The 25,461-nt window shown below is 51.1% G+C and overlaps 2 protein-coding genes across 2 annotated transcripts in view; both read left to right on the top strand.

The window, feature by feature from the left end:
* Positions 1-759: 759 nt before the first annotated feature.
* ACP7 (acid phosphatase 7, tartrate resistant (putative)) lies at positions 760-17,207 on the top strand (the record flags this gene model as incomplete). The annotated part of the gene is given in 16 exon segments (XM_082677792.1): positions 760-880; positions 4,304-4,470; positions 4,472-4,511; positions 4,819-4,949; positions 4,953-5,001; positions 6,083-6,175; positions 6,178-6,205; positions 6,425-6,487; positions 6,586-6,650; positions 6,653-6,699; positions 6,783-6,904; positions 6,978-7,027; positions 7,119-7,186; positions 7,305-7,385; positions 10,673-10,810; positions 16,959-17,207. Coding segments are annotated over 16 exon segments (1,512 nt in total).
* Positions 17,091-25,461, top strand: part of PAK4 (p21 (RAC1) activated kinase 4) — a 46,393-nt gene continuing 38,022 nt past the window's right edge. Inside the window, exon 1 of the mRNA XM_082677621.1 lies at positions 17,091-17,234. The gene's annotated coding sequence lies outside the window, so the exon portion shown is untranslated. The remainder of the gene's footprint in view (positions 17,235-25,461) is intronic.

Raw genomic sequence — 25,461 nt, 5'->3', positions numbered from 1 at the left:
GGGGAGGAGGAGGGTGGGTATACAGGTGCAGGGTCAGGGGAGACAGGTGGAGATGGGGAGGAATTGGGGTCACTAAAGGCAGAATGGGATGCTGGGTAAGGGGCAAGGAGGACGGGGCTGCTCCAGGTGGGACGGAATTCTTGGGCGGTCTGGGGATGGAGTGGGGGGATTGAGGTTACTATGATGGAAATGGAAGCTTGGAGGATGGAGTAGACGGTGATGAGGTCTCTGAGGGCAGGGTGGAATGCTGGGGATGGGGTTGCCAAAGGCAACTTCCAACACTGAGACCCCCCAGCCCCACTCCCAAGCCTCTTGCATTGAGAGTGAGCGGTGGATAAGAGCAAGGGCTCTGGAGCCAGGACCCCTGGGTTCCAATCCCCGCCCCATCACACCTGAGCCACGCAACCGAGTCACTCCGTTGATCAGCTTCGTCATCTGTGACATGGGGCTGATGATCCGTGGCCACCACACAGAGGAATGTCGTCAGGCTCCCACGAGTTAATCTATGTAAAATGCTTAGCAGCCAGCGAGGCTCAGAGGGCATTTGCCTCTCAGTAGTGATGACCGTTTTTGTTTTTTCTCCAGCATCTGGATAACTGTCCCTGTGAAGACCTCCCTGCCGTCCTCGCTCCCTCCGTGGGATTTTGCCTGATCCCCCTTCTTTCCCCATCCTCCCCAGCCGCTCCTGCTGTTCTGAAGGGATCTCATACACGTTAGCCCCTTCCCCTTCCCCTTTCTGCTTCCCCCCTTCCCTCTGCCATGTGCTCCCCTCGTCCCTGCTGGTCCTGCTGCTGTCTGCTCCTCTGTTTCTCCCTGGGAGTCCAGGGGTCCCCAAAGGCTCCCAGCGCTGCCCCTGAGCAAGTCCACCTGTCCTACCCAGGTGAGTGTCTGCGACCTCTCGCTGGGCATTTCCCAGTGAGGCTCAAGAATCCCACACTGATTTCTAGGCTGGCGGTTCTTTCTGAGCTTCATGTGTCCACCTCTGTTAAATGGAGATTATAAGCAGCGGCGCATCTGGCTGTGTGGGAAATGACTCTGGAGCCCGGCCTATAGTAAGCGCTCTCCTAAGGGGGCTGCTGTCGTCCTCGCTCATTGCGGTGTTCCCACAAAGCTCCCTCCTGGTCCTTGATCTTCGGGTGGAGGTGCAAGGAGGTAGTAGGACCTTGGACTCTGGACTCTCTGCACCCAGACTTCCTGGGTTTTAACCCCAACTTTGCTGCTTACCTGCCGTGTGAACTTGGGCAAGTGACTTAACCTCTCTGGCCTCAGTCTCCTCATCTGGACAATGGGGTAATATCAGTGTGACCTCAGAGTGACGAGTAAGTGAAATATCAGCTGTGAAGCAGCAAAAGGGAACTTGGTGTGTGGCGGTGCTTCTCACACGTTTTTGTCTCGGGACGCTTTGGCACAGCTAAAAAAATTATAAGAACCTTAGAGAGCTTCAGTTTATGTGAGTTACGTCCGTAATAGTTGCCGTAACAGAAACTAAAACGGAGGCATTTAAAAATATTGATTCAATCATTAAAAATGAGCAATAATAAACCCATTCATTAGTAAGGTAGATGACATTTTTCATGAAAAATAACTACACTTTAAAAAAGAAAGGGAATATAGTGAGGAGAGGCATTGGTTTATATCTTTTTAAGTCTCCTTAATTACTCCTCCTATCTGTGACAATTCCTCAGTCTTTCCTTATTTTTTTGTGTGTCCTTGACACTTTTAAGGTAGTTTCTTAAGGGTTAGTTGCAATGAGAATCTGAAACCACATGAATGAACTGGCTTTGGCATTTGCTGGCTAAGTGACCTTGGACAAGGCACTTTGCCTGGAGGTCTCTGTAAAATGGAACAAAAATAAAACCCATTTCACTGTGAAAACCCAGTGAGATCACAGCTGGCCTTTGTTGGGCCTACACAATAATGATAATAATAACAAATATACTCTTACAAGCGATTCAGATGGAAGACTCATTTAACCTCTTATTGGACCTTAAGCTGTAAGTACTATTGTTCCTCCCATTTTACAAAAGAGTAAACTGAGGCTCAAAGACGTGAAGAGTCTGACCGCAGGTCACATAGCCTGGAATTTGAACCCAGGCAGGCTGGCTCAAAAGCCTGTCATATTTGTTTTTAAAACTGTAAATTTTGTACTAATTTTAGATTTAACAGAAATTTTGCAAAAAATATTACAGAGTTCTTATATCCCCCTCACCCAGTTTCTCCTAACGTGAACATCTTGACATTTTGGAGTACTGAGCTGTTGTCTTTCTGATTTTGTTTGGTTTTTATAGGACAGTCCTCACTTGGGGGTTATCTGCTATTTTCTCATGATTGGAATACGTATTGAATTACGTATTTTTCTGGCAAGACTGTCCTAGTGGGAAGTAGTGCCCTTCTCAGTGCATGGTATCAGAGTGTTCGTGACACTGACATGTCTTATTGCTGTCACTGGTAATGTGAACCTTCATCGCTTGGTTAAAATGGTGCCTGCTGGGTTTCTCCACTGTAAAGCTTTTATTCTTTCCTTTGTATAAATATCCTTGTAATAAATATCTAGGGGAAGATTCCTTAAGGCTGGAAATCAGGTTTCTCCTGAAACTTTTGTGCACTAATTTTAGCATTCATTGGTAAATCTTGTCTGCAACAATTATTAGCATGGGGCGTGCCTAATTGTGATTTTGTAACTTTCTAATTCCCTCTCTCTGTCTAATTGAAATTTTACTGTAAGGAAGGGCTATCCCTCCCCGCCCCCTCTATTTATTTGTTTGTTTGTTTGGGTTATTTATTTATTTGGTATGGACTCTCGGATATTTATTTTATCCCATGAGTTAAACTCAGTACTATTGCTATTTATTTTGTGGCTCAAATTGTCTCTGACTTTGTCTTTTAGAACTCCTCCAGCTTGGCTTCTGTGTTCTTTCCACAACCCCACTCCCATTGTGTCTTGAGCACTGCCTCAACTTCTGACACCACCAATTATCCCAGACTCATCTTGTATATTTCCTACCCCATCTCTGGAATCAACTACTTCTCCAAGGAGCCCTGGTTCCTTTGATTGGAGAATGGGTATTTAGAAACTAAGATCTGAGCACTAGGTGTGCTCACTGCTACTGAGGCGTCGCTGCTCCTAGGCCCTCTCACAAACAGGGCTTGACAATACATGCGGATATGTTGATATGCATATGTACACACCTATATTTCTATATATATATGAATGTATAAGTATGAAGCCCGCTCATGCTCTTAACGTCATCCTATACCACATGGTATTTTTAAAACCTTGATTTGCTGACGTTTAAGAATTAGGAGCTATCACTTAAGAATTAGGAGCTATCACTTAAAAGTTTGTATATCTACTCTTACATGCTTTGGGGCTATAAAAACCACCGTATATGGCTTCCCTGGTGGCGCAGTGGTTGAGAGTCCGCCTGCCGATGCAGGGGACGTGGGTTCGTGCCCCGGTCCGGGAGGATCCCACGTGCTGCGGAACGGCTGGGCGCGTGAGCCATGGCCGCTGAGCCTGCGTGTCTGGAGCCTGTGCTCCGCAACGGGAGAGGCCACAACAGTGAGAGGCCCACGTACCGCAAAAAAAAAAAAAAAAACACCGTATAAAGATTTGCTCTAGAAGTTGACAGATTGAGTGGTACCAGAGCTGAACGATGGCTCGTCTCTGAGGCAGGGCAGGCTCTACGCTTTGCAACATACTCCACGTCTCCCTGCTGCCTTACTCCTTACAGCTGGCCCTTGTCCCCATGTGTATTACCTAGCTGGCCTCTAGACATCTGAGTTGACAACCCCTAAACTATGTCATGTGTAAAATACGCGGAACAGGCCTGCACCCAGTAACGATATTAATAATAATATTCATTCACTCGTGTAACCCTGACTGTACTAGGCACTGTTTCAAGTACTTTACTTTTATTTTTTTACATCTTTATTGGAGTATAATTGCTTTACAATGGTGTGTTAGTTTCTGCTTTATAACAAAGTGAATCAGCTATACATATTACTTTACTTTTACTTATTCATCTAAGCCTCACAGAACCCTATAGGGAAGATACTATTATTATTCCATTTTATTGAGAAGGAAACTGAGGCTCAGAGAGGTGAAGTGACTTGCCCAAGGAAAGCACAGCTTGGAAATGGTGGAGCGGGGATTGAACTTGGAAAGCTGCAGAACCTGTGATCTTAACTACTAAATGTTCAAGAGCCCCTCAGTCTCTCGTTATTGCCCCTCACTCTCCTCACATCCCTCCCCACCCCTGCCCAGGCCTCACTGCCCGACCCCCATTTCCTTTCTCTCCAGGTGAGACAGGCTGCATGACTGTAACTTGGACCACATGGGTCCCAACCCCCTCGGAAGTGCAGTTGTTCAGGCTGCAGTTATGGGGGCCCCTGCCCCTCCGGGCTCAGGGCACCTTCAGCCCCTCTATGGATGGGGGCATTCTCTGGCGGAAGCTCTACATACACCGACCGAATCACACTGCAGGGGCTGCTGCCCAGGGTCCAGTATGGTGAGAGGGGCCCTGGGCCCAGGTGTTGAGGGAGGAATGGGAAGAGGAGTGGGATGTGGGCTAGAAGCTGCTATTGGCGGGTGGCTCAGGTGGGCTGGTACCCCTTCTGCTTACCTGCAAGCCTATTGTATAAGACCCTGGGATGAAAATGGAAGGCTGGGGACCTGGGGTGAGGTGGACAGAAGGGGCATAGGGCAGACCCATTCAATCCCCACACCAGTTGAAGACGGATGGGGGTGAAGGAGACATCCTGGGGTGCCCCCCACCCCGCTCCCCAGCCGACTGTGACCTTTTCCTTTCCCCTCAGTTTACTGCTGCGGCAGTACTCAGGGCTGGAGCCGTCGGTTCCTCTTCAGGACCCTGAAGACTGGGCCCCACTGGAGCCCCTGTCTGGCTGTGTTTGGGGACATAGGGACTGACAATCCTAGGGCCCTACCCTGACTGTGCAGTGACACCCAGCAGGGCAGGTACGACGCTGTTCTTCATGTGGGTGAGACATCAGCCAGGGTGCGCCTGGAGGTTTGGGGTCGGGGAGGGGAAGCTTGGGTGGGAGGCAACGCCAGGACCGCGGAGGGGACCTGGGCCGGGGCTAGTGTGGCTCTGCAGGCTGGGGGATGAGACTGGCCACAGAGACGGTGCTGTGGTCAACCAGGCTGCCCAGGTTAAAATCAGTCTTGACGCTTCGAGCTATGTGCGTTGGTTTTCTCCTCTGTATTATTGTTATAAGGGCTAAGACTAGGTTAGAATTCACAGGGCTCTTGTGATGACTAAATAAGTCGATATTGCCTGTCCTGTTGTAAGTGCTACACAAGTGTTTGTTGTCATGATCATTTCTGTTGTGATTTGAGAGGACGGGAACCAGATGGGAGATGGAGATTGGGGCCGATATAGTTCAAAGCCATAGTAGACTCTGGAATCAGGCTCCCAGGTTTCGATTCCTGGATCCTCACTAACCAGCTCTGTGACCTTAAACGAGCACTTAACCCCTCCGGGCCTCAGTTTCCCCATCTGAAACGGGGATGATAATAACATCCACCTCAGAGGGTGTTTTGAAGATTCAGGTGATCGAGCATGTAAAGCATCTGAAAATGTGCCTGGTACCTGACTAGACTACGTCAGTCTTTTTTTTTTTAATTCACCCTTATATATTTTTTTATTTGTTTATTTTGGCCCCTCCGAGGGGCATGCAGGATCTTAGTTCCCTGACCAAGTATTGAACTTGTGCCCCCTGCAGTGGAAGCACCGAGTCTTAAACCACTGGATCACCAGGGAAGTTCCCAGACTATGTCAGTCTTAACGTTGTTATTACTCTGAGAAGGGGTGAGATGGCGGCTGGTGTGCTCAGAGCACAGGAGACCGGCAAGGTCCTGCAGGGGCCCTCGGGGACCAGAGGCTCAGGAAATGGTTCCAAGCGCACATGCGCGTGGGTGTGAGGTAGGGATCGGAGAACCAGGACGCCTCACAGTGGGGGCGACCAGGACTTGCACAGCCCACACGTGACCAACCAGGTCTCTCGAATCTGGAGAGAGCAGAGCCAGGTCTGGGTCCTCATTCTCTCCTCCACCCCCCAGGAGACTTTTTCTACAACATGGATCAGGACAACACTCACGTCAGGGACAAGTTCATGAATCTCATTGAACCTGTGGCCGCCAGCCTGCCATACATGCGTGTCCTGGGAATCACGAAGACCGCTAGTGAGGCCTGAGGGCTTCAGGGTGGGCAAGGGCCTGGCCAAAGAAAAGTCCTTCCTAGTGTCTCACCTTAGTCTCTCGTACTGCAGCAGCTCATTTGTGGAAGGGAGAGGAAAGGAGATGAGGGCTGGGCTGGGAGCCAGGCCTGGCCTGACAGTGGGAGGTGGGGGTGGGCGGGGGCACCCAGACCCTCTCCCCACCATTTTACTTCCTTTTATCCAGCAACTTTTCCAACTACAAAGCTCGCTTCATCATGCCAGGGGACAGTGAAGGCCTGTGGTACAGGTAACCTGAGGGAAGCTGGGGGACTGGCCTCCCTCCCCTGAAGGATGGGAGATGCAGGAGAGACCCCATATTTGACCTCTGCCCTTTGACCCTTCTAGCTGGGATCTGGGCCCGATACACATCATTTCCTTCTCCACCGAGGTATATTTCTTTCTCCATTACGGCGCCACCTGGTAGAGAGACAGTTTCGCTGGCTGGAGAGCGACCTCCAGGTAACCTGTGGATGTCCCCCTTGGACCTGCCTCGCCTCCCCCTCCTGCAACCCCTGCCCCTCACACTGCGCCCTTCTCTGCAGAAAGGCAATAAGAACCCAGCAGCCCCGCCGTGGGGTCACCGGCCCAGGTACTGTTCCACTGCTGATTGGGATGACTGCACCTGGCATGAAAGCAAGGTGAGGACCCCCTCCCTGGGGAAAAGGTGCTGAAATCCAGGTTGGGGGGTTGGCCCGAGTCACCCCTCACCTCCTTGCTCATCCGGCCCATGTTTGCAGAGGCCTCCTCGGCAAGTTCTATGAGTTGGAGGATCTTTTCTATAAATACGGTGAGTGACCCCAGGGGACTCCCCAGCCCCAGGCCCCACCCCCCATCTCTCCTGGATTCAGGGACCTGACCCCCCTCTTGCTTTGTATCAGGGGTGGACCTGCAGCTGTGGGCTCACGAACGCTCCTATGAATGCCTGTGGCCAATTTACAACTACCATGTGAGGCCTGGGGTGGGCTGAGAGCCATGTGGCTGGTGTCAGTGGACCGCCCCCTCAAGGTCAGGACCGCGGGGCCTGGCTGGGTATGACAGACCCCTCCCCTTTGTCCCTTCTCCAGGTATTTAATGGCAGCCGAGAGATGCCCAACACCCACCCTTGTGTCCCCGTCCACATCATCACCGGATCTGCCGCGAGCAGGGTGGGGGGAGGGGGGGTGCTGCTTGGGCCCCTGATCTATTGAGGGCTGCACTTGTACCAGCCTGGGTGCCTCATCCTTTATACAGCTGCTATCTCTTAGGTGGTTAGATGCACCTAGTATCAATAGCATGCCCATTGCACAGATGTGGAAACAGAGGCTCAGACAGTAAAATACTCCTTCAGAATCACAGGATCAGTAAGTGGCGGGGGCAGGGGGTGCTTGCCCAGGTCTACTGGATGGATCCAGGGCAGAGGGCTTATTATTAGCATTGTAACTGGACTCCAGACTTTATTCGCATTGCACCAGCTTTCCCACCAATGACCTTTTTCTGTTTCAGGATCCCACACTGTATTTAGTTATTGTGTCTCCTTAGTCTCCTCCAAACTGTGACGGTTCCTCCCTCTTCCCTTGTCTTTCATTCAGGTCAGTTGTTTTTTTCAGAATGCCCCTGGATCTGGGTTTGTCTGATATTTTCTCCTGCCAAGATTCGGGTTATGCATTTGGGGCCACACAGTCACAAATGATGGTCTGTCCTTCTCAGAGGGCCATACCGGGGTGGGGAGGGGGTCCCTGTCCTCACTGTGTCTCATTCCTGGAGGGATTTCTCTGAATCACCTGTTTAAGGAAGTGTCTGCTGGGTTCTTGCTCTGTAAAGTTGTTGTATTTCCCTTTTTAGTTGATAAACATCTTGGGGGAGATGCTTTTAGACCCTGCAAATGTCCTGTTTCTCCTCCAACTTTCACCTGCTAATTTTTGAACACATCAGTGGGTCTTGTCTGTTACAGTGATCGCTGGGATGTTCTACTGGGGATCTTCTATTTCCCTCATTCCTCCTCGATTTATTAGTTAGCATCCTCCCATGAGGATGAGTTGTCCCTTCTGCCCCATTTATTTGGTTAGTTAGTTATGGATTTATACTAGTATGGGCTCATGGGTAATTATCTTCTCCCGTGGGCTCTAATCCAATACTCCTGCTGTTTATGCTGCTGCCTACGTTGCTCTAACTTTGGCCACTGGGAACTCTTCAGATCAGGCCGTGTCCTTTCGATGTGTCCCTGTCGTTTTTTGGGGTCTCTCTTACTTTTTGGCACTACAGGGTGCTCCAGGATCATCTTCTGTCCCCCTACCCCCACCCGCCGAGCCTTGGAATCAGTCACTTCCACAAGAAGCAAGGGCTTATTTTTTAAGCTGTTTCTTACAAATTAGTGAGATCAAAGTAAGAATCTCTCATGATAAAAATTCAAACAGAACAGAGGGCAGGAGGTAAAACTCTCCGCACCCTTCTTAGTCCCACTCTCAATGGTTACATCTCGGGTGGCATTTGAGAATATTTTCCATGTATGCAAATGAGTCATTGTCTCAATAGAGATGTGTTACGGCATCACCCACTTTTTAGAAACAGCTTGGATCATGCTTCATACCCTAGCAGTTCTCAGCCTTGGTGCACGTTAGAATTACCTGGGGAGGTTTTAAAACTCCGATGCCTGGGCCCAACCCCAGAACAAACACCAGAATCTCCGAGGGCTCGGCCCTGGCATTGCCACCCCTGTGCGGCCACCACCTGCAGCAGGAAATAGAATGTTATCAGGACAGGTGACTCCTCATAGGTGTAGGTGATCACTATTCTGACCTTAATCAGTGCAGATTAGCTTTTTTCTTTCATTTTAAATTTTGAAATTATTTTAGACTTACAGAAAAGTAGCAAAAATAATACAAAGATGTTCCATATCCCCTTTCCCAAGATTTCCCAAATGTGAACATTTAACCACGCTTGTTTCAATCTCTGTTTTTGTCTGTCTGTCTGTCTGTCTGTGTGTGTGTGTGTGTGTGTATACATTTTACTATTATTTTCAGATCCGATGAAGAGTACGTTGCAGAAATGATGCCCCTTTATCTTTCCATCTGTATGTCCTAAGAAAACGAGGACATTCTCTTACATCAGTACAGTATAATAATCAGATTCAAGTAGTTAACATTGATAATATACCATTATCTAATCTCATTCAAATTTAGCCAATTGTCCTATTCATGTCCTTTAAATTAAAGAATTTTTTTTTTTCTGGTCCAGAATCTACTCTAAGATCATACAGTCTACTTCCGTGTCTTATCTCTCTCCCTTCCTTTTTTTTTTTGCGATACGCTGGCCTCTCACCGCTGCAGCCTCTCCCGCTACGGAGCACAGCCTCAGGACGTGCAGGCCCAGCAGCCATGGCTCACGGGCCCAGCCACTCCGCGGCACGCAGGACCCTCCCGGACCGGGGCACGAACCCGCGCCCCCTGCATCGGCAGGCGGACTCTCAACCACTGCGCCACCAGGGAAGCCCCCTCTCCCTTCCTTTAATCAGAAACATTTCCCCACTCTTTCTTCATTCTTCATGACTTTGAAAAATTTGAAGAGCATAGCAAAGTTGTTTTATAGACTATCCCTCAGTTCCGATTTGTCTGATGTTTGCTGGTAATTAGACTGAAGTTACACATTTTGGGTAAGAATAGACAAAAGCGATATTGTGTTCTTTTCAGTGCACCCTATGAGGAGGTGCGTGGTACCTCTTTAGCCCCTTTAAGTCTCAGTTTACACATCTTCTCCACCATAGTCACGATTTTCCCCTTTAAAATTAACAAGGGTCTCCTGGAGGTACTTTGAGACTCCACAAATATCCTGATATTCCTCAAATTTTCGCCGCTACTTTGACCATCCATTGATGGTTCTGGCTTCAATCAGTTACTATGATGATGGCTGCAAAATGGTGATTTTTTTTGGTTTTGAGGCTGATGCTCCCTCATCCTTTCTGCTCACATTACCTGGGTTTCTACTGCAAGGATAAGGACTTCCTCTCCCCCAGGCAATGACGATTTCAATAGCTTTCTTAGAGGGTCTACTGTGCAGCGAGGGTTGAGAGCCACCAATTTCTTCTATTCTGTGAATTGCATTTTCCCCTTAACCATACGTCTTGGCCATTTTTCTCTACCGCCCCACTTTGTGATGGCTACCCTATAATTTACTTAACTGACCCCCACTGATGGCCGTTTGGCTGGCTTCCAGCTCAGGGCTTTTCGAGAAAATGCTGCAGTGGACAGTCTTGTACAGCCATGCACTGTTCTAGAAGTCAGAGAACCAGGAAGCCTGGTTGGGTCAAAACACTCAGCTGTGAGCATTATCAAGATCAAGTCTTAACTGGCTTTGTCTTCCTTGGGGGTGGCAGGGTCCCGGTCTGGCAGGTCTTTTCTGCTCCCCAGTGGGTACTCCACCTGCGCCAGCCCTGGGTCTAAATGATTCTCTTCGGCAGGGTTGTGAGGAGCGGCTGACCCCCTTAACCCTCTTCCCGTGGCCCTGGAGCACCGTGCGCATCAAAGAGTATGGGTACACACGGCTACACAACCTCAATGAGACCCGTGTCCACATCCAGCAGGTGTCTGATGACCAGGTCAGCAAGCAGTGGCCCAATCACCTGCCTGAGTAACCAGGCCTAGCATGCTCTGGAGCCAAGTGGTTTCAGAAGTGGACGTGAGAGATGGAAATCCTGGGTTCAAATCCTGCCTCTGCTATTTACCGGCTGGATGACCTCAAGCAACTTTGAGCCATAGTTTTCCCATCTGAAAAATGGGGATATTAATAGTTTCTACCTCACAGGGTTGAATGGGGGTTGAATGACTTATTATATATAAAGTGCTTAGAACAGTTTCTAAAACACAGTCGATTCTATAGGTATTTATCACATGAAGCAGGGGAAGAAAAAGGTAGGTTGTGGGAGACAGGTAGAGGGAAAGCAATATGATGTGTGTGTGTGGTAGGGATGGCTTAAGGTTAGACGGACCCAAATAATCATGGCTCACCTTTCTTTATTTCTGCCATTGTAGTTTTATAAAGGTGCTAATAACTGATTGATTGAACACCTGTTGTGTTCCAGACTCTGAACTGGATGCCTTATAGTTAGTCCCTTTAATCACCACAACAATACCATGCGACAAATTTTCTTTTCATTTTACAGCTCAGAAAGGGGAGGTAATTTTCCCAGGGTCACACAGCCAGAGGGTGCAGAACTAAGATCTGACCCCAAAGACCATATTCTTTTTATGATAAATAACTACTATTTACTGTGTAGCCCATACACCACAGGCAGGCTCTTGTGTATGTTATCTATTCAGTTCTCCCCATTTTATGGAATATGGAAGTGAGGCTCAGAGTAGGGGCATGTGCTGAAGGCCACATAGGGAGTGGCTTTGCTGGGATATAAAGTGAGTTTTGTCTGACTCCAGGGTTTGTGCTCTAATAATAATAGCCCACACTTATCCAGTCCTTGCCTTGTGCCAGGTTCCCTTTTCAGCCTTTTCCAAATATCTCACTTAATTCTCATGATAGCCATGATGTAGGTACTATTACTATCATCCTCACTTTCCAGTTGAGGAAAACTGACACTGAGAGAGGTCTAATAGCTCACCCAAGGTCACACAGCCTATCAGAGGCAGAGCTGGGATTTGAACTCAGGCCACTTGGCCCCAGAATCTGGGCTTTCAGCCTTCATTACCTCCTTTTATTTTATTTTATTTTTTCTGTCCCTTGCATGATGGGAAGATTGTGGACGATGTCTGAGTGGTGAGACCTCTGCTTGGCCGGATGATGTACCTCTGGGGATGGAGACAGCTTTCATCAGGAACCCTGGGCCTTGCTACCTAGGCTGGGGTACCCAGGCCCGGGAGGGTGTCAGGGAGGTCCTCGACTCCTCTACCTTCCTAGGTCCCATGTGGGGTGGATACAGCCCTGAGGGAGCTGGAGCAGCTCTCCCCTCCCCGAGAGGTGGGGGTCCCAACCTGCTGTGTTGGGAGAGCAGCTGTACGGACAAAGTGAAGCAAGACAGGTCTTGGGTGGCACAACCCTGCCCTCCTGCATAGCACTGACTGGGCAGAGTGTCCACAGGGCCTCAGGAGTAAAGAGGCTTATGGCTGTGTCTCCGTGGACTCTGAACTTCTGCTGGGGATGCCCCACTGGCCCGACTCCTCTCCTGACCACGGAGCAAGGGCCATCACCAGCCCCAAGTCAGCAGGGTGGGCATGGCTGTCGTGACACCATTGTCCAGCAGGTGGCGATGGTGACTTTCTCCTCCAGGCCGGCCCTTAGTGCCAATCAGAGGCCTGTCTCCAACGGCCCAAGGAGCAGTAACCAGTGTCCTTCGTGCCTCAGTTTCCCAGCCTGGCACTGACTTATCCTGGAAGACGGGAAGTGTTAACACTCCTAACTTCCAACTGGGGCAGCTGACAAACTTAGGAGCTCACGGAGCTGCCATTTTCCTCCCTTTTTAAATTTTTCCCCATCCCCGTTTCCCTTCTTCCTTTCCTGTATTCAATCGGTATTTATTGAGCACCTGTCATGTGCCAGGACCTGTTCTCCGTGCTGTGAACAACACAGAGATGTCTGCCCTCATGGAGCCGACATTCTATCCAGGGTGTCGGACAGCAAACACAATAAATAAGTAAAACATGTAATGGTAAATAGTGATAAATGCACAGAAAAAGCAGGAAGGGGGATAGAGAGTAGTGGGGGGCAGTGGCAGTTTTCACGAGGGTGGTCAGGGAGACCTCACTGAGAGGGTGATGTTTAGATCTGAAGGAATCTGAAGGGGAAGCCTTGTGAGCAGAGCAGTTCAAGCAGAGGAACAGCTAATGCACAGGCCCTGAGACAGAAGCACGCCCATCCTGTCAGAGGGCAGAGGGAGTGAGAGGCAGAGTGGGGATGAGGGCAGGGAGGTGACTGGGGCAGATCGCGTGGGGCCTTGTGGGTCACAGGGAGGACTCTGTCCTTTATCCTGAGTGACATGGAACCAAGGGAGGGCTCTGAGCTGGGGATGGACAGGATCTGACTCCAGAAGTCCTAGGCAAAGGCTGGGCTCTGGCCCCAGGGCTGAGGGCTCCCCTGAGAGAAGCCTGTGAGCCCCTAGCTCTGGCTGATGGCACATGTATTCCTCCATTGCGCCATGCAGTTTCAGCCTCCTCACATCTTATTCCCCCCCAGGCTCCACTAGGCCCAAGGCTCCTTGCAGTTTCTTTCTTTCTTTTTTTTTTTTTTATTTACTTGGTTGTGCCAGGTCTTAGTTGCAGCAGTTGGGTTCCTTAGTTGCAGCAGGCAGTTTCCTTAGTTGAGGCTCACCAGCTTCTTAGTTGTGGCACATGGGCTCCTTAGTTGTGGCTCGAGAGCTCCTTAGTTGCAGTTCACTGGCTCCTTAGTTGTGGCATGTGAACGCTTATCTGCGGCATGTGGGATCTAGTTCCCTGACCAGGGATTGAACCTGGGCCCCCTGCATTGGGAGTGTGGAGTCTTAACCACTGGACCACAAATTTGTAAATGCTCTTTACATATAAAGGACAGGAAGCTTTGCTTGCCATCTATATATTGCCACTGATCTTTTCCCATGATGTATTGAAACTTATAATTTTTTAAAAAATTTATTTATTTTTGGCTGTGTTGGGTCTTCATTGCTGCGCGCGGGCTTTTCTCTAGTTGCGGCGAGCAGGGGCTCCTCTTCGTTGCGTTGCGCGGGCTTCGCACTGCAATGGCTTTTCTTGTTGCAGAGCACGGGCTCTAGGCGCCCGGGCTTTAGGAGTTGTGGCTCATGGGCTCTGGAGCGCAGGCTCAGCAGTTGTGGCGCACAGGCTTAGCTGCTCCCCGGGCCAGGGCTCGAACCCGTGTCCCCTGCATTGGTATGCAGACTCCCAACCACTGCGCCACCAGGGAAGCCCAAAATTTATCATTTTTATGAGGCCAAATCGTCCTCACTCTCCTCACCTTTTCCATCTATTGAGGGTCACCTCCTCACCAACCCCTCCAGGAAGCCTGCTATAGGAGGCTCTTTGGGCCCGATTTCCTCTCCCAGGGCCCTGAAGTAGAAGGGCCTGATTGCCCATCCTGAGGAAACCCTTGGAGCAGATCTACCACTGGGCTTGTTCCAGGGTTCTGATCGCTGACTGAGATCCCCAACTAAGTTACAGGAGGGCTTCCCCAAACATGGGTTCTAGAGCCTGATGCCCTGCACTGTGTGCAGGGTATTAAAGAGGCAAAGACTAGGTATATGTATATGTGTAAGGGAATCACTTTGCTGTACACCTGAAACTAACACAACACTGCAAATCAACTATAGTTCAATGTAAAATTAAAAAGAGAGAGACAAAGGCTGTACCCGGCCATCCTCCCATCACTGGGATTTGGATAAAGTGCCATCGTCTCAGCTACTAGACTTGCTTGTTTTTTTTTGTGGGGGGGGGTGAGGTGGGGTTGCAGAGTCTTAGTTCCCCGCCCAGGGACCAGGGATTGAACCTGTGTCCCCTGAAGTGGAAGGGCAGAGTCCTAACCTCTGGACCACCAGGGAAGTCCCAAGACTTGTTTTTTTTTTAAAAAACGGAGACTCAGTAAGGCAGAAAGACTTCAAAAGAGCACAAGAACAAGAATGTTTAATGCTGGCAAGGGTAGTTTAAAGGGCATATTCTCTCCGAACACTGGCGGGTGTGTGAATTGGATCCCTGCAGCACAACTTGGCAATGTGTGTCCCAGGCCGTGGGGAGGCAGCAGAGGGAAGTTAGCGAGAGCCTTGCTTGGGCATCAAAGCTAGGGATGAACCCAGTGTGGGGTTTCGAGCAAATGAAGTTACTTCTCTAAGCCTCAGTTTCCTCCTCTGTGGAGCAGGGATAATCACAGCCCCTGCTGATTAAATTATGCAACTTAGCACCATGTATAGTGCACAGAAATGTTTGAAGCATGGGAACTGTTACTATTATTAAATCTTAAAGATGTACGTTTCCTTTGACCCAGCAGTTCCAACTGTGGTAATCTTTTCAAAGGAAATAATTAAAGATGTGCACAAATATTTAACTGCTTGGATTTTGGGGGTGGGATAAATTATTTATAATAGCAAAATATTTATCACAGTTTAGATGTTCAACAAGAAAGAGTGGTTCAGACAAATTAGCATTCATTGATAGAATGGCATCTTATGCAGCCATTAAAACAAATGTTCTTGAAGAATATTTAATGACCTGGAAAGTAACTGGTGATATTTATAGTCTTGTTTTAAAAAGATACAAAATTCTTTATAAATGTGTTTCCAATTCTGTTTTAAAAGGTAGGTAGGGGGCTTCCCTGGTGACGCAGTGCTTAAGAATCCACCTGCCAATGCAGGGGACACAGGTTCGAGCACTGGTCCAGGAAGATACCACATGCCGCGGAGCAGCTAGGCCCAGGCGCCACAACTGCTGAGCCTGTGCTCTAGAGCCTGCAAGCCACAACTACTGAAGCCCACGCGCCTAGAGTCCGTGCTCTGCAACAACAGAAGCCACGGCAATGAGAAGCCCGCGCACCGCAACGAAGAGTAGCCCCTGCTCGCCGCAACTAGAGAAAGCCTGAGCGCAGCAACGAAGACACAACACAGCCAAAATTAAAAATAAATAAAATAAATTTATTTTAAAAATAAATAAAAGGTAGGTAAATGCACAGAAAAAAAGACATTATGCAATCACTTATTCATTGCTTCTGCAGGTATTAATTAAATGCCTACTATGTGCTAGACACTGTGCTGGGGCAAGGGAGATGCACTAAATATTTAAAAGTACCTCTGCGGAGGTGGATTTACAACTTATCCAACCATCCATTCAACAAATGGGCAAGTACAGTGAACAAAACAGACAAAAATCAATGCTCTCATGGTGCTGACACGACAGCAGCAGAGAGAGCCAAAAAACAGTAACTATGATTATCTAATCATCTAGTATGTTAGAAGATGATTTGAGCAACAGAAAATAAGAAAAAGCAGACAAGGTAAGGGCTTTAGTAGCATGTGAGAGGGATGTTTGCTGCATTAGTCAGCATGGGCAGGAACAGTCCCACTGATAAGATGACATTTGAGTAAAACCCTGAAGGACAGAAAGGAGGTAGCCATGACGATACCTGGGGAAAGAGTCTATTCCAGACAGAAGGAAAATGCAATGCAATGACCTTGAAGTGGGAGAGCACCTGATTTTTTTTTTTTTTTTGGAAGAGCAAAGTGGCTGGAGCTCAATGAGTGCAATCACAGAAAAAGATGTCCGAGTTTAGATTACGGGGTTTTTTTTTCAAAAAAATTTTTTACAAATAAATACTATAAACAACAAAACAAAAACACACAAAAAAACCTTATAAAAAGATTAAATCAAACTGTGCCTTGATTCCGGGCCAAGTTCCCGGACTCAGACTGACAGACGTCGTCCAAAACTCATTATTTACTTCCTGTGATCCCGAACCAGCTCGTTCGCCCCTCTAAACCTCAGTTTTATCTGTAAAATGGGTATTAACATACAATACGTCTGTTGTGAGTATTCAGCGAGAAATTTCACTTGGCGGGGTGTCTGACACATAGTAAATGCTTACGAACTGTTTCTGGCCATTATTACCATTACTGCCTTCCACCCACTAACTCCTTTTGAGGGAAGGTGGGAAGTTCTGTTACCAGAGGATAGCCATTTTCCCCTTTAAGAATCCAAGTGGGCTGGGAGCCAGCCTCTCCGCACCCTTTCCAAATTTTCCAATCCCTGCTTGGCATTTTCCGCCCGAAGGTCTCCGATTGGACTATCAGCACCAATCAGAGGCTGGAGCGGCGCTGCCCGGAGCCCAGCTCCGCCCCTGAGCGGGCCCTGCCCCCGGCCCAGTCAGCCCCGTTGCTATGGGGACTGGTGGACGGCGAGGGGGGAAAGCCCCGGATGTTCGTTGGGGATTCAACATGGCGGCGGCAGTGGCCGTGGTGGCGGCGGCGCAAGAGAGCTGAGGGCGGCGTGAGGGAGCCGATTTCTGGGCCGAGCAGCTAGGCCGCGAGCGACTGCGGTGCCGAGCCGGTAGGATAAGTGGTCTGGCCACGGGATTGGGGTGCGCCGGGCGGTTGTAGAGCGTTTAGGCGAGTAGGGGGCGGGGCCGCTGGGGTCAAAGTTCACTTGTGGAGGGAAGGGTCGCGTCCGGGGGGGTCGTGGGTCTACGCTGAGCGGGAGGGAGGGAGGTGTATAGGAGGTCAGAGGTCAAACTAACGAAGGGGGCGTGGCGAAGGGGGCGCAAAATTCGAAATTTGAAGTGGGAGTTCGTTGGAGGGGCACGGGGTGAATGTCAAAAAAGGGGGTCAAATTAATAATTTGATGGGAGGATGTGCCTACGAGGGTCAGAGGTCACAACCGTGGGGGCGGCGGTTGGAGTTAAGGCAGCAGCCAGTGGAGCAAATGCAGGAGACTTAGGTTGGGGGGCATCTTTATGAGATCAAAGGTGGGGCGTGACCAAAGCGAGCAAAAATCAGAATCTGATGGCCCGACAGATGATGTTCCCAAGGGTCGAAAGTTAAAACCCAAGTGGGACATATTGCTGGAGAGGAGGGGTAGGACATTCAAGAAAGAAATCAAAGGTGCTTTCTGGTGGGGGAGAAGGAAGCCCCCCTCCCGCAGATAATGAAAAGAATTCCAAGCACTCATAAAGCACTATGTGTCAGACCCTGTTCTAAACTCTTTACACGTATTTAATCCTGACCACAACCTTATGGGCTTGGTGCCATTATTAAGAGGCCAAGTGATTTGCCCAGGGCCACCTCATGAGTACGTTTTGCAGCTGAGATTGGAACTCTGGAGTTCTGGGCCCAGAGTTCTATGCTCTGCTGCCTCTCAAATACTCATAATGTTAGTTAATACTTAATGAGGGCTGACACTGTGCTCAGCGCCTGGTCTTATTGTACTACAATCTAGATACACCCACTTTACAGCCACAAAAAGTGAGGCTCAAAGAGCTTCTGGTAAGTGATGGAGGCAGATTCCAGGCTGGATCTGAATGATTCCAGAGCTCCTGCCCCTGGTCGCCACACTGTAGATTGCCAGAGGTCTGTTCGTGGAAGCAGGGGGCTGGGCAAGGCTGGGCCGCTCCCTGGGCAGGAACAGATTGTCTGTTTGGCCTCGGTGGAAGGGTGTGATCTGGGAGGAGAGGGTCCCCTGGGCCGATGGGATGGGGTGTTTGTGGGTGGCCCGGAGTCCAAGTGAGTCTGGCAGGCTCCTGTCTGGGGAGGGTGTTGTTGGGTGGTACCCTGTACAAAGTTGGGTGTTCTTGTCCTTAAAACCCCAACCTCTCCTCACGATCTTCAGTCACTGCCACCTCTTTTCCTCCTGCTCTCTCGCGTCCCTCCCCGAGGTCCAACCACACTGGCCTGTTTGCTGTTCTTCAACTCTGTAGGCTTATGCCTGCCTCCAGGTCTTTGACCTTCGTGTTCCCTCTACTTGGAATCCCTTCCCCACTTTGCACCCTCTCACTCACGAGCCACTCACTCACAGCCTGACCAGGACCACCCTGCCCCCAGACACTGTTTTGTGGTATTTTGGCCGTGCTGTGTGGCATGTGGGATGGTTCCCGGACCAGGGATCGAACCCAGACCTCTGCAGTGAAAGCACTGAATCCTAACCACTAGGCCACCAGGGAACTCCCAGCCGCCCTCCACACACACTCTTTATCTCACTATTGTTCTCTCCCAGCCCTTCACTCGGTCTTTAACTTATTTATCAACACGCAGTTTCTTGTCTGCCTCCCACTAGAATGTGGGCCCCTCACGGGCAGGAATTTCTCCATGTTGTTCTTTCCCTGAATCCCCACTTGAATCACTGCCTGGTCCATGGAGGGTGCTGGGGTGATGGAGGTTGAATGTCGGGCGTGGTGCTGGGTGCTGAGTCTGCAGCAGCGGACAAGACACACGGGCCCCTGGCCCCTGAGGGCCCTCAGTGTCCCTTGGTGGGAGCGGACTGGAACCAGACCCCTAGCCAGTGATACATGGCTACATCTCTACCAGCAGTGACGTGGCCTGCGAGGACATGGTCAGAGGACCAGGAGAGTGCCCAGACCCTGGGCCTGGTACTCTGTCCCTTGGAAAGTCCCCTGGGTAATCTCTGAAGGATGAGTAGGAGGAATGGGAAAGGGTGCGCCAGGCAGAAGAAAAGGCGTGAGTGGAGGTCAGGGATGCAGAGTTGGGGGCTTGTCGGCAGCATGTAGCCTGTGTGAGACCCCTAGGGTTCCTGGCCTTGGAGGAGGGTGGGCAGTGGAGCAGGGGCAGATGAGTAGCTGCCCTGTGTGTGTGGAGCTCCGAGGCAGTACTGGGGAGTGGTTCAGAGAAAGGACGCTGGTGCAAGGATGCCTGGCTCACATTCATCACTCACAGGCTGTGTGACCGTGGGCAAGTCGCTTAACTTTTCTGGGCCTCAGTTTCCTCCTCTGCAAAATGGGCACAACGATAATGACTACTTCATAGAACGGCTGTGAGGATGCAGAGCATAAAGCGCTTGGCCCGAGGCCTAGCACACAGTAGGTGCTGTGTAAGCGCTGGTTTTGAGGCCGCTGCTGCTACCGCTACCTGAGGAGGGCCTCAGAGGTGGTGGCCGGGCCTCTCTCCACCTGCCTCCTGGCTTACTCTGGGAGCTGCCCCTCCCCCATCTGGCTCTGGCAGGGTCACTGGGCGGGTACAGGGCCAGGCAGCCCTATGAGGCCAGCCAGCCTCGGGCCCTCACGGCAGCAACTCGTTCAGCATCTCAGGGCTTGGCACAGATAATGGGGGAATTATAGGGCTTTGGCACTAGACATTCAGCCTCCTGCCCCATCACTTACCAGCCATGGGACCTTGAGCAAGTGATTTCTTATTTGCCAGTTTTGTTCCTGTGGTACATTTTTAGACTAGGGAAAAAAGTAGAGCTCTCAATGTAGCAAAACACCCACGCTTCCAGTGTCCAGCCTGGGACAGAGCACACAGTAGATACAGTTAAAGGCCCCTCTTCTCTGCCCCGCCCTCCCTGCCTGTCCTCCCTCCCAGTGGTAGCCGCTGGGCTGGATTTGGTGTCCAGCCTTCCTCTGCAGGTTTTCCTACTGTTCCTGCCCTCGGATGGATTCACAAACAATAGAGTAATAGCTCTCAACCCTGGCTACATACTGCAGTCACCTGGAGAGCTTTCAAAAATACTGCTGCCCAGGCCCACCCTAGAAATTCTGGCTTGGAGTCCCTTGGTCTGGCGTGGGGCCAGCATCGGCACGTGGTTCTGATGGCCAGCCAGGGTTGCCCAGTGTTTTACAGTTTTACAGATCATATAAAGCGTACCACAGTAAACAGCCTGCTTCTTCTGCTCTGCGTTAGTTTGGCTTTTTCTCCACGTGGACGTGTGTCGGTCTAGAGCAGGTCATTCATTTTCCCTTTCTGCGTTTCTTTTTGTATTAGTGACAGGAGTTACCCATTCACCTTTCGGTGGCCATTTAGGTGGTTCCCACTGGGACTGTAACAAACAACACTGCAATGAACATTCTAGACATGTTTCCTTGTGTACCACGGCCAGAGTCTCTCTTAGGTATATGTCTCACAGTGGAAATGCTGGACCTTCCAAATTGCTTCCCTAAGCATTTGTACCAATGTGCTTCCCAGCAGTGCTTGAGGGTTCCCTTGCCTCCGTGTCTGCTTCGGGCAAGTCTGCGGCCCTTGCTGAAACAATTTACTCAGCCATGAGGTGGTAGGTTTCATGCCACCTGCCTGCCCCCCTCACCCCAGGCTGGAAACAGGGGCATGGTTCATGTGACGGGCTTAGCTGGGGCCTGACACCTGCTGAGCCCTCACACCCAGAGGAGAAGGCAGGCTGGGCTTTGACCTTCGCCCTCTAGGGTATCCAGGACAGTGGCTGAAACTTTGACCCAACTCTCCTTGGGGATCATCTCCCAGGGCTGACATTTGGGAAGGGAAACGGTACTGACTTAAACCTCCTCAGGAGGGAGGCAAAGAGGAAGGAGGTGCAGCTCGGAAAGGGATGGGCAAAGCCTTGATACACTGGTGTGTGTCAGATCATTGGTCCCAGTGGTGACCAACACAGTCCAAGCCCTGCCCTCATGGGTTACAGGACAGTGAAGGAGATAGACCTGTCCCCAGACGGTGACAGCCCACAGTGGTTGGTCTGGGATAGGGATGCACAAGCAGAATGGTTAGGGCTGTGATGGGGGACGCACAGGGACTGTAGGAATCCGGAGGAGGCATCTGACCCAGCCTGGGGAGCCAGCACAAGGGCTTTCTGGAGAAGGAGACATCTGATTGATGAGAGGGAGCCAGGCCTGGGAAGAGTTGGAAAGAACAGAACAGGTAGTTGGTATGGAAAGTGCAAAGGCCCTGAGGTCCAGAGGAGCTTGGGATGTTCAGTTCCCACCAAGGAAGCCAGTGTGGCAGAGCTGGCAGTGAGGTCAAGGAGGTGGGGAGGTGTGGCAGATACAGCAGGGAGTGACAGGCTGGGGTGAGGAGTGTGGACTTCATTCTGTGTGTAATGGGAGTCATCGGAGGGCTTTAAGCAACATCTGCTTTGCCTTTTATAAAGATTGCTCAGGCTGCCATGTGGGGAACAGATCAGGGAGGGTGGGGGCCGGGAGACCTGAGGGGAGGCTGCCGGGATAGTCCAAGCAGAAGAGAGTGGGTAGCATGAGGGTGGCGGTGTTGGAGGATCCCGTGTGCTGGCCAAGATTGTGAGTCCTTTAGCCGTATGGACTCATTTGATCTTCACAACAACCTATGAGGTAGGTACTGGTATCAACTCCTTTTTAGAGATGAGAGAATTGAGACCCAGAGAGATACGTGACCTGCCTAGGGTCACACAGCAGGCACGTGGCAGAGGCAGGACTTGAACTCCAGGCCTTCAGGCTCCAGTGCCCTGCAGTGTTTTGGAAGTGGTCTTGGTAAGACAAGGTACTTCCTGTTCTTCCAGGCTCCTGTTTAGATAGAAACTCTTCGGGGGCCTGTTCAGCCTGGGTGGTTTCTGGGCACTGGGTCCCTACTTCCCTCACGACCTCCCACAGCCCCCTTCCCTTTCGTGTCTACTGCCTCACCCCTCCTTGTCCTGCTGGCTCACAGTGAGCCAGACTTCCTGGCCAGACGCCGGTCGGGGTGTCCCCAGCAGCTGTTTCTCCCATCACCCAAGCCGGGCGGCCACAGATGCTGCCAGCAGGAAGCGGCCTCCTTCCAAGTCACAGCCAGGGAAATGGGACCCTTCCCGGCGCAGCCACCCATCCGGGGCTGGGGCTTATTGTCTGCCAGCAGCCTTGGCCCACAGGAACGCTGGTGGAGGTGGGCAGGGAGGGTCAGAAGGGGAGCTTTCCCAGGTCCCAGGGGAGCCAGCTACAGCAGATGTGTCAGAAGCCACCACTCACTGCAGCCTGTCTCACGGGGCCCTCTGGTCCTGCCCAATGGCACCTTCCCTGCCAGGGCCACGCATTCCGCTCACACGTCCCTCAGCCCGACCCTCTACTGGAAGAGCCAGAGCACCCCCGGGCCTCACCTTCCTCACCTGTTAAATGGGCTGTCGGGGGGATTGGAGGAGACCGTGCTGTCGAGTGCTTAGCACATTACCTGGTACATAGTAAGCTCATGGTACGTGTGCCCCTCTGGGCTGCAGCCTCCCGTTCGCCTGCTCCCAGCCCCTCGTGACACCGTGCTAGCCGCCAGGTCCCTGAGTGCCAGGCGCCAGATGTGTGGTTTTTGAGCATCCCGCCGTGGCGCGGCCCGGAGCCCTGAGGAGGAGGTGTTATTAACCTCATTTCTCTTTTCCTGCATTTTAATTTTAAGAGGCCCATTTTTGCCCTGTCTGCATGTATTGCCTATTTGCAGTTGAGAAACCACGCACAGCGCAGAAGGGTATATACAGCGATAAGGTCTCTTTCCCACCCCGTCTCTGTCTTCGGGCCCCTTCCCAGAGACAGCATTGTTCCTGGTTTCTTTTCTTTCTTGGGTGTTTGTTCTGCACGTGTTCTCCCCCGCTTTTGTTTTTGCTCACGTGGAGCCGACTTCCCATGTTTGTATTCTGTCCTGCCCCTTGCATTTTTCACTCTTAAGTTCTGTGTCAGGATGTAGAGGGCTTCCTTGTGCTTTCTGTGGCTGTGTGAGGTTCCATGGCATGGTGTCCCCCCACACGTGTGTGAGCTGTGGGCACACCTCTGGAGGTGCTCGGGGTTCTGAGATGCGTGCCCCGGGAGCTCTGCTGGCAGTGTCCCAGTCTGCCTGAGAGCACGCTCCTGTTTGCACCCCACTCCCAGTGTCCGGTGGCGCCGTGGTCTCCTCACGTTCTCGCCATGTGGATGGGTGTTATCTGATACTTTGACCTCTGCCAGTCAGGCAGGTGCCACAGTAAGTGGTCCTTATTGTGGTTCTGATTTTTAAAAATTATTCTTGTTATTTATTTTATTTTAATTTTGGCCGTACCATGTGGGATCTCAGTTCCCCGACCATGCACCCTGCCGGGGAAGCACAGAGTCTTAATCACTGGACCACCAGGGAAGTCCCCTGATTTTAATATGAGTAAAAGGGAGCATCTTTGTGTTTGTTGAAAGCCCTCTGGACTTCCTTTCCTGTCTATTTGTGATATTTTTGCTTTCCCTAAAAAGAGGAAACTGAGGCATAGGCTGGAAACCCCACAGTGAGTGAGTGGCAGGTTTGGGACTCAAATCCAGGCCTGCCTCGCTCCAGTCTGGAGCTCTTGACCTGTCGGATGCAGTGGAGATTGAGGGCATAGACTCTGGAGCCAACTTCACCACTCTTAGCTGTGTGATCCCAGACAAGTCAGTTCACCCCTCTGTGCCTCCGCGTCCTCATCTATAAAATGGGGATGATAATGATACCTCCTTTACAGGGTTGTTTTGAGGATATAAATGCATACTCATCAGACAAAATGCATAGTAAGTGTTCAAAGACGGATAGCTGCCAGTATTAGTACTCACAGTATTACTCTATATTATTAGTATTAGCAGGCACTGTTTTGTGTGCTTTGAGTGAACGAACTTGTCACATCCTCCTAGCAACCCCAAGATGTAGACGTTCTTGTTTTTTTGGTGGTGGTTGTTTTTTGTTAGCGGCATGTGGGATCTTAGTTCCCGGGCCCCCTGCAGTAGAAGCCCAGAGTCTTACCCACTGGACCACCAGCGAAGTCCTAGATGTAGATGTTCTTATTATCCCACTTTTAAGGGGAGGAAATGGAGAACCTGGGAGACCAGCCTGGTGTCAGCCAGCAGGGCTGGGGTTTGGCCCCGGGCTGCCCCTGCCACCCGCTAACTGAGCGGAGGGATTAGAAGGCTCCTGCCTTCCCAGCCGGCTGCAGGGGAGCTCTGGAGGGCACACCTTGGCAGGTGGGGACGCCGGGCAGGGGCCCCACATAGAGAGCCTCCCTCCTGGGCCCTCTGCTCCCACCCCAGCGCCCCAGCCCGGCCCTGGAAACTCTGATAAAGCGGCATTGTGTGGCAGTTTCGGGCTTGCTTCCCCTGGCGGCTTTCAGCCACTCCCACACATGGGGAAGCCGCCTGGGCCTCCTCCGCCTCCCCCGCCCCTCCTGCCAGCCCTCCACGCGAGTGCTGGGAATGGGGAGGAAGTAGGGCATTGCGGGAGGGCTGGGCTCCTACTGTCCCCCAGGTGAGGACAACCCCCCAAGTCCTGTGCGCAGGCACACGCTCTCTTTCTCTCGCTTTCTTTCTCCCTAGGGACCCCTCCTCTGCTGCCTGCAGCCACTTCCCCAGCTCCCTTCCTCCAAATCTGGCCCCAGATTATTTGTGTATTTATGTACCTTGCTGATTCCACCTCTTTAAACCTTCCACAGTGGTGAAGGGTAACATGCCTATAGAAAAGTGCATCAGTGCCCATGTCAGTTTAACAGGTAATTATAAGGTGAGCAGCATTTTCGCCACACCTAGGCGAAGACTGCGAACACAGCACCCCAGGAGCCTCCCATGCCCTCTTGACCACAAGCCCAGTAGAGGCCACCTCCCTGACCTTGGGGGTCACCAGGCCCCCGCTTTTCCAGAGGTTTTACTAGGTGTGCATCCTGAGTTATAGCCTGCCACCTCGCCTGCCTGGGGACTTCACATAAAGGGACTCCTGCAGCACATCCTCGTCTGGGTCTGCCCTCCCTCATCCTTGGTCTGTGAGGCACAGCCATGTGGTTGTGGGTGTGAGTGGTTCATTCGCCCTCGTTGCTGGGCAGCCTGCTAATCATAACTTACTTCTCCGCCCCTGCTGCGCGGGGGTGACTGTGCTCTTTGAACACATCTGCTGGG

This window comes from Grampus griseus, assembly GCF_964374135.1.
Source record: "Grampus griseus genome assembly, chromosome: 19".
Taxonomy (NCBI): domain Eukaryota; kingdom Metazoa; phylum Chordata; class Mammalia; order Artiodactyla; family Delphinidae; genus Grampus; species Grampus griseus.
Note: the sequence above shows the minus strand (reverse complement) of the source record. Positions and strands in the feature narration are given on the sequence as shown.